This window comes from Alexandromys fortis, unplaced genomic scaffold, assembly GCF_014885135.2.
Source record: "Alexandromys fortis isolate MF-2015 unplaced genomic scaffold, M_Fortis_MF-2015_v1.1 scaffold_2_1_26212458, whole genome shotgun sequence".
Taxonomy (NCBI): domain Eukaryota; kingdom Metazoa; phylum Chordata; class Mammalia; order Rodentia; family Cricetidae; genus Alexandromys; species Alexandromys fortis.
Window position 1 is genome coordinate 1,532,646 of NW_026067930.1, and position 11,153 is coordinate 1,543,798.

Below are 11,153 nucleotides of genomic sequence, written 5' to 3' on the forward strand. Positions count from 1 at the left end.
GGCCTCAAACTCCCAGAGATCTGACTGCCTCTGCCTCCCTAGTTCTGGGATTAAAGGCCTGCGCCACCATTGCCCGGCTTGCTTTGGTTTTTCAAGACAGGATTTCTCTGTGACACCGTGGCTATCCTGGAATTTTTTTCTGTAGACCAGGCTGGCCTCAAACTCACAGATCTGCCTGCCTCTGCCTCACAAGTGCTGGGCTAAAAGACATGTGCCACCACTGCCCAAATGTGACTGAGTTTTTTGAGGGGCCCTGATCATTGGATCATTTTTGTGGTACGATTGAGCATCTTTTGGATATGTTCTCAAAAGGAGTATTACTGGGTCTTGAGGATATTCTGAGAAATCAACACACTGATATCCAAAGGAGATGTTCTTGTGTGCAGTCCCACCAGGATGGAGGAGTGTTCCCTTTACCACACATCCTCTCCAGCTTAAGTTGTCATCAGTGTTTTAGTACTTAGCCATTCTTACAGGTGTAAGATGAAATCCCAGAGTTGTTTTAATTTGCATTTCTCTGATGACTAAGGATGTTGAGCATTTCCTTAAGTGTCTTTCAGTCATATTAGATTCTCTTTTGAGAGTTCTCTCTTTAGGTCAGTATCCTGTTTTTTAAAATTGAATTATTTGTTCCTTTGATGACTGATTTCGTGAGTTCTTTGTATATTTTGGAGATCAGCCCTTTGTCTGATATGGGGTTGGTGAAGCACTTTTCCCATTCTGTAGGCTGTATTTTTGTCTTGTTGACCACGTCCTTTGCTTTACAGAAGCTTCTCAATTTCAGGAGGTCTGTATATTAATTGTTTCTCTCAGTGTCTGTGCTACTGGGGTTATATTTAGGAAGTAGTCTCCTGTGCCAATGCATTCAAGTGTACTTCCCACTTTCTCTTCTATGAAGTTCAGTGAGGTTGGATTCATGTTGAGGTCTTTTATTCATTTGGTCTTGATTTTTGTACATGGTGATAGATATGGGTCTATTTTCATTCCTCTACATGTTGTTATCTAGCTATGTCAGTACCATTTGTTGAATATGCTTTCTTTTTCGATTTTACAGATTTTTTAAATTTTTGTCAAAAATCAAGAATTCATTGAGGTGTGGATTGATATCCAGGTTTTGATTCAGTTTCATTGGCCCTTCTGTCCGTTTTTATGCTAAAATAAGGCTGTTTTCATTACTGTAGCTCTGTAGTAGTAGAGTTTAAAGTCAGGGATTGTGATGCCTCCAAAAGATGCTTTATTGTACAGGATTGTTTTGGCTATTCTGAGTTTTTTTTTTTTCTATATGAAGATGAGTATTGTTCTTTTGAGGTCTGTGAAGAATTTTCATGGGCAGTGCATTGAATCTGTAGTTTGCTTTTGGTAAGATTGCCTTTTTTACTATGTTAATTCTACCTACCCAAGAGCATGGGAGATCTCTCCACTTTCTGTTACCTTCTTCAATTTCTTTCTTCGAAGATTTAAAGTTCTTGTCATACAGGTCTTCCACTTGTTTGGTTAGAGTTACTTTGAGATATTTTGTATTATTTGTGGCTTTCCTAAAGGGTAATGTTTCTCTGGTTTCTTTCTCAGCCCATTTATCATGTATGTACAGGAGGGCTACTGATTCTTTGGAATTAATCTTGTATTCTGCTATATTACTGAAGGTGTTTATGAATGGTAGAAGTTCCTTGGTAGAATTTTTGGAGTAGCTTATATAAACTATCATATCATCAGCAAATAGTAAGAGTTTGACTTCTTTTCCGATTTGTATCATCTCTATCTCCTTTTGTTGTCTTATTGCTTTAGCTATGACCTCAACAACTATATTGAATAAATATGAATAGAGTGAACAACCTTGTTTTGTTCCTGATATCAGTGGGATTGCTTTGACTTTCTCTCCATTTAGTTTGATGATGGCTGTTGGCTTGCTGCATATTGCCTTCATTATGTTTAGGTATGTTCCTTGTATCCCTGCTGTCTCCAAGACCTTTATCATCAAGGGATGATGTATATTCTCAAAGGCTTTTTTCCACATCTAATGAGATGATCATGTGGGTGTTTTTTTCAGTTTGTTTATATGGTGGATTACATTGACAGATTTTCATATGTTGAACCATCCCTGCATCTCTGAGTTAAAACCTACTTGATCATGGTGGATGACTTTTCTGATGTGTTCTTGGATTCCATTTGTCAGTATTTTATTGAATACTTTTGCATCAGTGTTCATGAGTGAGATTGGTGTGTATCCTTTGAATATCAGCTTGGTGATTTCTCAGAAAATTAGGAAAAAACATACCTCAAGACCCAGCAATACCACTTTTGGGTACATACCCAAAGGATGGTGTATCGTACCACAAAAACATGTCCTCATCTATGTTCGTAGCAGCATTGTTTGTCATAGCCAGAACCTGGAAACAACATAAAAGCCCCTTGACTGAAGAATGGATAAGGAGAATGTAGTACATTTGCACAATGAAGTACTACAAAGTGGAAAAAATAATGACATTCTGAAATTTGAGGTCAAATGTATGGATCTGGAAAACATCATATTGAGTGAGGTAACCCAGACCCAGAAAGACAAATATCATATGTACTCACTCATAAGTGGCTTTTAGACATAAATCAAAGAAAACCAGCCTACAATTCACAATCCCATATATAGCACCAGGGTGACATCAGAGAGATGTCATGGAGTCACCACCACCAGAGACAGACGCGCTGAAACTTTGCTGGTAGGCCACAAACTCGTGGTGATGTACAGATTGCTAAATGGGTTAAACTAAGATATCAGAGTTATCCAATAAGAAGTTAGAGTTAATGGGCCACGCAGTGATTTAATTAATACAGTTTCTGTGTGATTATTTCAGGGCTAAACTAGCCGGGCGGCAGGGACAAACAAGCAGGACCTTCCCAACACCCAGAGAACCTAGACAACAAAGAGGACCCTAAGAGAGACATACATGGATCTAATCTACATGGGAAGTAGAAAAAGACAAGATCTTCTGAGTAAAGCGTGGGGACCATAGAAGAGAATAGAAGTAGAGAGGAGAGAAATGGAGGGGAGCAGAGAAAAAGAAAGAGCTAAATAAAAACAATAAAAAAAGAAAGAACATGAGGTAACACTATGGCCACGTGGCAATACATAAATTAGTAGAGTTAATTTAAATGTAAGAACTAGTTAGGAATAAGCCTGAACCATCTTCTAAACATTTATAATTAATCTAAGTCTGAATGGTTATTCAGGAACTGAGAAGCAAGAGAGAAACCTCCATTTACAGTGTACCCCAAGTCCCCTGAAGCAGAGGGTCATCCTGACCCAAGTACAGACTTTCTCCTAAAATGTTCTGTGCATCTTCTCTAGGGGGTGTGTGTGGGCATGCTGGGGTATGAACACGTCCACACACAGCAGTTGTGTAGCAGTTTCCATGCTTCGAGGAAGTTCCTTAAGACAGGAAATAGGCCAGATTCACTGGGTCCCTCCTTCCCCCAGAGAACAGGAACAATTAAGACTGCAAACAGCCACTCCCAGACAAGCCCAGTTGCCCAGCAGGAGCAGAGACCAAGGAAACTGCCTGGAGGAAAGGAAGTTGAGCTGCCTGGAAAAGGCCCCAATGGAACCACCTAGAAATGTCCCTCCCTGACCTGCTGAGCTGCCTGCAGGCTGTGCAGTGGGATCCAGCTTTCCAGCTTTTATGAGCTGTCACCCGTGCTGGAGGAGCCTTTTGGTATTTCAGCTATCTTGGAGTGAGTTTTCCTCCTGCAGATAATCTCTTACCAATATTCCTGAGAGTGATCCCAATAAAATTAGTAGGTTTCACCAGGTTGGATTTGATGGCATTCCTGTTTGGTCTGTTGTTGATTCTCTAGCTGGGTAAGTAGACATTTGCTCACGTCTTCCTGGGAAAAGTCTGTCTCACTGCAGGGCAGGCTCACTTTGGCCTCACAGGTTGGCAGGAGTGAGGGGAAGGCACTCACATGTATCTTGCTTCTGTGTGGGCACAACCACCCCTACCCATCATACCAATGATCAGGGCCCCTCAAAAAACTCAGTCACATTTGGGCAGTGGTGGCACATGTCTTTTAGCCCAGCACTTGTGAGGCAGAGGCAGGCAGATCTGTAAGTTTGAGGCCAGCCTGGTCTACAGAAAAAAATTCCAGGATAGCCACGGTGTCACAGAGAAACCCTGTCTTGAAAAACCAAAGCAAACCAACCAGACAACAGTAAAAACCAAACTCAGCCGCTTATTCTTTTCTTTGTATATTTATTGAGTTTTTCCAACTCCTAATCCTGCTTCCTTGTATTGTAGCCCTGTGGTTGAATTCTGCCCTCGCTTGAAGCAGGACATGAGGATGCTGGGGGAAGGGAGGCATGCAGACTTGTAAGGTCCCTGGCTGAGACTTGACAATAGAGCCAGGGAGGCATAGAGGGCACAAGTGGGGCCCTGAGATGTTGGTTCCCAGTGCACCTGGGGGGTGTCCACCTGCAGTGTTAGGCCACATTCTTCTAGCAAGATCCAGATGGGAGCCTCCTCATGCCAGCTGTTTCCAAATAGTCTGGAGGGTAGGACCACAGAGCTCTGCTTCTGCCATGGGGAGCTCTTTTCCAGGATATGCTCCACCTATCGGCAAGGGACAGAAAGAGGTTGTAGATGGAGGAACTGCAGCCTGAGCCCCTGGGTTGCAGGATTGGATCCTGTCAACCTTTCAGGAAGTACCCAGGGCCCCATGGCATCCCCCATGCCATGTCCTCTAACCAACTAAAGCTGCTTGGACAGCACCATTGTCTCCAGAGTGTTAGCCAGCAGCTGTTGCTGGGTTTCACTCAGCACTGGGGAGAGATGGGGGCTGCTAAGAAGGCTCTGGAATGCCCAATATGGCACCCATCATCCTTTCCTGTCCCCCAGTTGACCGCTCACCAGTCAGTGCTCCCAACAGGTAGAAGATGGAGGCAGCGAATTCCAGCATCAATTTTCCAGAGGAAAGCATCAGACACTTGAGGATGCTACCTGCTGGGCCATCCAGAGGTTCCACCTCTTCACCAATGCACAGGGCCTGTTCCAGCTGAGGCACAGTTTAGGTAAGTGAGGCTGTGCAGGCTTGGGCAGGCCCTGCCCACCTTCAACCCGCTCACTCACTGAGGCCTCCAGGGTTTCCATGTTGGGCTGGTCATGTAAAATCCTCCCAATGTCCATTAGCAGCTGTTGTCTTAACTCCATTTCTAAGTCCCCCAGTTGTGTGCATCCAGCCTTCACTTCTGCATGCAGGCCTTGGAAGTCTTTTCTGACCACCTGTTCCTCATTGATTTCATCTGGAGGGACAAAGGGCTCTCCCAACTTATACCTATGAGGTCTTGGGGAACCCTGGGTAGGTGGGTCAAATCTAGAGATCTGATTCGCAAGCTGTGGAGCCTCAGGGTCGACATGTCGACACTGCGCATAAACTTCCATAGGTTCCAAATGCTTAGGTTGTAGTATAGCAAGCAGGCTAAAGGAACGCTGTCTCTGGTCATACTCTGTAAGACATGAGGATGGGAGAAAGGGGAAGCACTGTTTTGTGTTGGGTCCTAGTGATCACTTACAAATGCCAGAAGGCTGAGATTTTCCCTGGGCCCTCCCAATTCTATCCTTTCCCTACTATTTGCAGCCCAGGGCAGATGAAAGTCTAAACAGGCCCAGCAACATTACCCATTGTGTATGTGAGTCGGGGGGAATGGGGGACTGTCCATCTCCATAGGAGACTGACCACCTCATAGCTAAGGGATGTGTAGGGCCAGAGCGTCTGGGGCCTCACTTGATGGGGGCAGCTCAAAGGTCCTCTTCTTTTCATCAGGGAAGAGAAGGATGTCTGGAAGCAGGAAAAAAAAAAACATTACCAACTCCCTCATCCACAGGGATCCTGGGACCTCGTGAGGGACTGCCCCTATCACCCACATATCAGTCCCTGGCACGCCTGACCACCCTGTCTGGGAGATCATGCAGCCCGATGACACAGCATCTCCTGGCTGGCTGAAGCCTCCCAGATTTTCTGCTTCTCTGACACACAGTCTGGGTTCTAGAGACAGGCCCTCAACACTCACCCCATGTAGGGTCAATGAGCAACTTGGTGACCCGGAATGCAAGGACGCTGCCTGCAGGAATGGTCACCATCTTCTTCCGGCTTAGCTGGCCCCCGCCTTCACCCTGAAGGATGGACATAGGCTCAGGGATGTAGAGTAACTCAATGACTGTGGGTGAGTGCTGGTGACAGATCGCCACTGGTGGTGGCCACTCCAGGCTTTAGCTGTTGTAGCTTACTGGGCCTGTGAAGCTGTAGGTTGTTTCTGGAAGGGTCTTAGAAGAGCCTAGACCAGCTTCTACATGGGATCCTGCTCCCTGGTTCTTAGATTCCTGCCATTTCTATGTGCTCAAGTGAGGCCAGAGAAGGGCTAAGGCTAGCACATACCTTCAAGAAAGCTCCAGGCACTGCAAACTGGCCTAAGCCCTTTTTGCTCTGGATCTGGGTGACCTGCACCTCCTCCTCTGTCTGCAGCACCTCTGTCACCACAAATACATCGTCTCCACGGCTCCGAAGCTGTTGCAGGATTCTGTGTTCCGGCTGCCGCAGGCACCTACAGAGAGATTGCTGGGGCTTGCCCACCATAGACTAGCATCCTTCATACCACCCCGATGACAGGTGTGATGAAAAGACTGCAGAGTCCAGGAGTCTGTGGATACTAGACCTTCCCAGGATGTTCCCACCAGTGTCTAGAAGGTTGTGTGAGTATGACAAAGGCAAACAGGGGGCAGGGAACCCATGTGCCTATGGAGAGACTCTGTTCTTTCCAATTCATAAATCCAAGTCCACTTCACTTTTCTCTCATAGCAGCTCAGCCTGATTCCAAGGCTTTGGGCCCTGCCGAGATATTATGATTCTCAGGATACAGACCTGGCAACTGAAGTTTACTGGCTCAAGTGACCTCCTTCCCAACCTGCCATTGTTTATAGTGCTCCCATCCTCTGGGACTTCCTGTGCTCAGTGCCAAGAGATAATGTTTCAGAACAGAACCCTCCAGATGCCCAGTAGCCAACAGACTGGCCCAAGAGCATGGCGCTCAAGGTCAGAGAGCTTCCATTACTTCAAGGGGCTCACCTCTCATGTTGCAGGACATCCCAGGTGTTCTGAGCCACACGCAGTATTCTCACGTTCACGGAGACATTGCAACTGTTAGACACTGCAGCTGCACCAGAAATCTCTCCATATCCTTTGCCTGCCAGTGCCATCCGGCCCTGGATATTCCCATCAACAACAACAGAGATCCCGAAGTGATCACAGCATTCTGGTTCTGAAGGAAGACCGGCTACAAGGTCATATCACATTAGCCTCCGTCTTGCCTCCTCTGCAGCAGTGGGTCATTTAAAGGACTCCCTCCTCTGGTAACAGGCCCAGAGGGGCAGAACTGTAGATCCCAGTAATAAGGCAGGCTGGGTTTAGCCCACTCCCTTCTAGTCAACCTGGAGGCTCAGGATGGTGAAGAAGGGGGCAGGGAGAGAGATACCTGGTTCTGGAGCATTGGGTTCCAGGATGTCCTTGATTGACAGGTTGACACACCTATAACGGGATTTCCAGAACCACGAGCTTGAGAGTTTCTTGGTCAAGAGGCTATAGGGCCTGAAGCTGGTAGAGTTGCCAAGGCTGTCCACTGGGATGAGCTCTCCTCTGAGGTACACCTCTTTGAGCACGCTCCTAACCACTTCCACAAAGACCGATGGCATGATCCTGAGGGCAGAGAGATGGGTCCATACTTAGCTGCCTCCAGCACTTGGGAACGCCATCCCTTCAAAGTGGCCTTGCCTTACTGGTCCTGGGTCGTTCTGGCTCACCACTATACCAACACAGACACAGCGTTCAGTTTGTGGCCCCCTTGTCTGTCTCTCCCTGGAGCCAGGAGCAAGGGAGAGAAGAGGAGGCAGCCTACAGCAGGCCTATACTATCCACATTATCAATTCCTGTGTGTAGCCCTCGGCCACCTGTTAAGGTCTAGGGCACCTTGTTGCCCTCCTTGACTGAGGACCAAGGCTGGGGAGAGAACACAAGCCTCCACTTCTGGGATACTTGGGGCACAGGAGCCCACAGCAAAGTCAGTGTTCCGGACCTCAGTGGCTTCCTCTCTTTTATGCACAACTTCATGAGCCAAATGTCCTGGAGGAACCTTCCTGGTCAGAGGTCAAAAGAGGTCCAGGACAGACAGACAAACAGTGCAGTGTGGAGGATCAGTCCTACCCTAGAAAACTGGGTTTCTGGGGCCTGCTGATGTTGGAGAGTGAGCCAAGAAGACACTTGAGGGGGAAGGGAAGGTCTTGTTGGCCAGGGGATCAGCATGAGTCCCAGAAACATGGAGAGTTTTTGCCACCTTCAAGCCCAAACCAGGCTGGTCCCACCCTAAGGGCTAGTGGGTGGCTTTCATAGAGGCTAGGCCCTGGAGGGGAGGGTGCGCTCAGGCTGCCTGGTATAGTGGGGCTTCTGGGAAGGGCTTCATCCCTGACCCAACAAACAGACTTCGAGGCCATAGAGCCGACCAAGCAGAAAAGGGGCAGCCGAATTCTAGGAGGCTGAGTAGCAGGGTGGCTCACCTCGGATCTTCAGATCTTCACCTCCACTGAAGTGTCTGGTCCCACCAAGGGAAGTGAGGATGTGCTGGAGACCAGGGAGAGGTCTCAGGGAATCTCTGAAGCTGCAGCCCCAATGTAGCTGGAACCCTCCCTCTGGGAACAGAGGAACAACAGTTTGGCCCAGCCTCTTTCTCATCAGGGGAACCCACCCTGGGCATGGGAAATGCCTCTGCCCCACCTCCTCCACATGTAGGAGCCCCCCGGGGCAAGGGAAAGGCCTCCATTCTCAGTAACTGGGAGCTTCCCTTTCCTGTTGTCCTGGCACTTTTTCTTTCTTAAACATCTGAGCCGTTGTTAGAGATCTGAACAGACATCTTTAGGGAATACACAACTGTGCAGATTGCCCATCAGGCAGTTCATTAGTTATCAGGGAAATGCAAATCAAAACTAGGGAGCATTAAGGCCACTAGGCTGGCTTTCGTCCAAAGAAACTACTAGTGAGAATGTAGAGAAACAAATTTGGGTGTCTGGCAGGCAGAGAGTGCAAAGTGCAGTGGAGCTGGTTTGGAATACATTGGCAGGTTTTTCAAACAGGTGTATGCTTAGTTACCAGGTGACCTAGTGATTGGAGTTTTAGGTGCACATCAAAACTAAGACGTTAGTGAAGAGGGCTGCAGTCTTTGGCTGTGGTTGTCAGTAGTGGAAGCATTTGCTTGAAGATCAAACAAGAGGTTTAACAGATATGTATACACCAATGTTCATGGGAGCTTTTCAAATCTTTTCTTTAGATTTAAAATTTTTTATTTTATGTTTGTAAGTGTTTTGTCTGACTGTATGCACGTGCACCATATATGGGTGCTGGGAACTGAGCCCCAGTCCCCTACAAGAGCAGCAAGAGCAAGAATTGTCTCTCCAGTCCCCAGGGCAGCATTTTAAAGAGTCAAACAGACAACCCTTAAATAACCTGTGGGAGTATGGGCCAGGGAGTGAGCCAGGGAACAAGCCAGCGAGCAGCGTTCCTCCATGGTATTTGCTACAGGTTCCTGCCTGAGTTCCTGTGCTGACTTCCCGCAACGATGAACTGTCAAATAGCAGCCAAAGAACCCTTTCCTTCCCCTGGTTAGAGTGCTTTATTCAGCAACAGGAAGCAAACTCAAGCAGTCTGTGTATGTTGCATGTATATGCGTTTATATCTGTGTGTGTTATATGAGCACGTACATGTTCACTTGCTCATGTGGTTTATGTGTTAGTTTATGTGTTCATGCTTCCATATGAGCATGTGCACGCATGTACATCTGTAAGTATAGATGCATTTGTGTTTATGGGTACACAGTTGCATAGTGCATGTGTTTGAGTCTATCAGTGGGACTTGTGTCAGGCCAGGGCTGCCCACTGCAGGAAGGGACTTCATCTGACCTGCCAGGTCTTCAGTCTCCCCCTGGTTCTTCCAAGCAACCCCAGCCCTCATGAGCCCAGCCCACTCTTCCTCCCTATTTCCATCTTCTCCAGGAGGGCCAGCTCTAGCCCAGGGACAGTGGGAAGCAGTCTCTGTTTGTGCTCTTTGAGACAGGGTCTTTTTGTGTAGTCCTGGCTGTCCTAGAACTCACTATGTAGATCAGGTTGGCCTCAAACTAGATCCTCCTGCCACTATTGCCTGAGTACTGGGATTAAATAAGTGAGCCACCACACCCAGCTGGAAGTGACTTTTTGAGTGCAAAGCAGTCTTTATATTGTGGGTTTTCAGCAGGATGTAATGAACTGTGCTTTTCTTTCTTTCTTTCTTTCTTTCTTTCTTTCTTTCTTTCTTTCTTTCTTTCTTTCTTTCTTTCTTTCTTTCTTTTTTTGACATGATTTCTCTGTGTAGCTTTGCAGCCTGTCCTAGAACTTGCTCTGTAGACCAGGCTGGCCTCGAGCTCACGGAGATCCTCCTACCTCTGCCTTCTGAGTGCTGGGGTTAAAAGTGTGTGCCACCACTGCCTGGTTGCTTTACTTTTGTTTTAATATTTAGTTTTAAAAATGTATTAAAAGCTGTGCAAAGGTGGCACTCACCTTTAATCCTAGCACTCAAAAGGCAGAGACAGTGGATCTCTGTGAGTTGGAGGCCAGCCTGGTGTACAAAATGAGATCCAGGACAGGCTCCAATGCTACAAAGAAACCCTGACTCAATAACAGCAGCAGCAGCAGCAGCAACAACAAATTGTATCCCTCTTGACCTTGACGTATTTTGTGTTCATCATGCACGTGCATGCCTGCACACAGGAACTACAGGGAGTTTGTTGAGATTAGAGGACAACCTTCCAGAGTCGGCCGTGGGGATCAAAGTCACGTCCTCAGGCTTGGGAATAGAGGCCTTTGTTCACTGAACCACCTTGCTGGTCCCTGCTTTACTTTTTTTTAGAAGATCAGTGTTTGGGGAGACAGGACTATCTGAAACATGGAGGCCAGGTAGGTGCCATCCACAGGGAGAACAAAACAGGCTGAGGGCCCCTAGTTCCTCTTGAGGGTCAAGGAGTCTGAAACACATTGCTGCAACTCCCAGACTTCCTCCTTCTGATTAGGTAATGAGGTTCAGGAGGCAATGGGGGT

General features: G+C 47.1%; 1 protein-coding gene across 1 annotated transcript in view; it reads right to left on the reverse strand.

Moving 5' to 3' along the window:
- LOC126503584 (gasdermin-D-like) overlaps positions 1-8,712 on the reverse strand; it is an 11,547-nt gene extending 2,835 nt beyond the window's left edge. The window contains 6 exon segments of the mRNA XM_050145368.1: positions 5,770-5,823; positions 6,056-6,158; positions 6,421-6,586; positions 7,108-7,300; positions 7,514-7,734; positions 8,589-8,712. Coding sequence (XP_050001325.1) covers positions 5,770-5,823; positions 6,056-6,158; positions 6,421-6,586; positions 7,108-7,300; positions 7,514-7,730 — 733 coding nt within the window. The 5' untranslated portion in view covers positions 7,731-7,734; positions 8,589-8,712.
- Between the last annotated feature and the right edge of the window lie 2,441 nt (positions 8,713-11,153).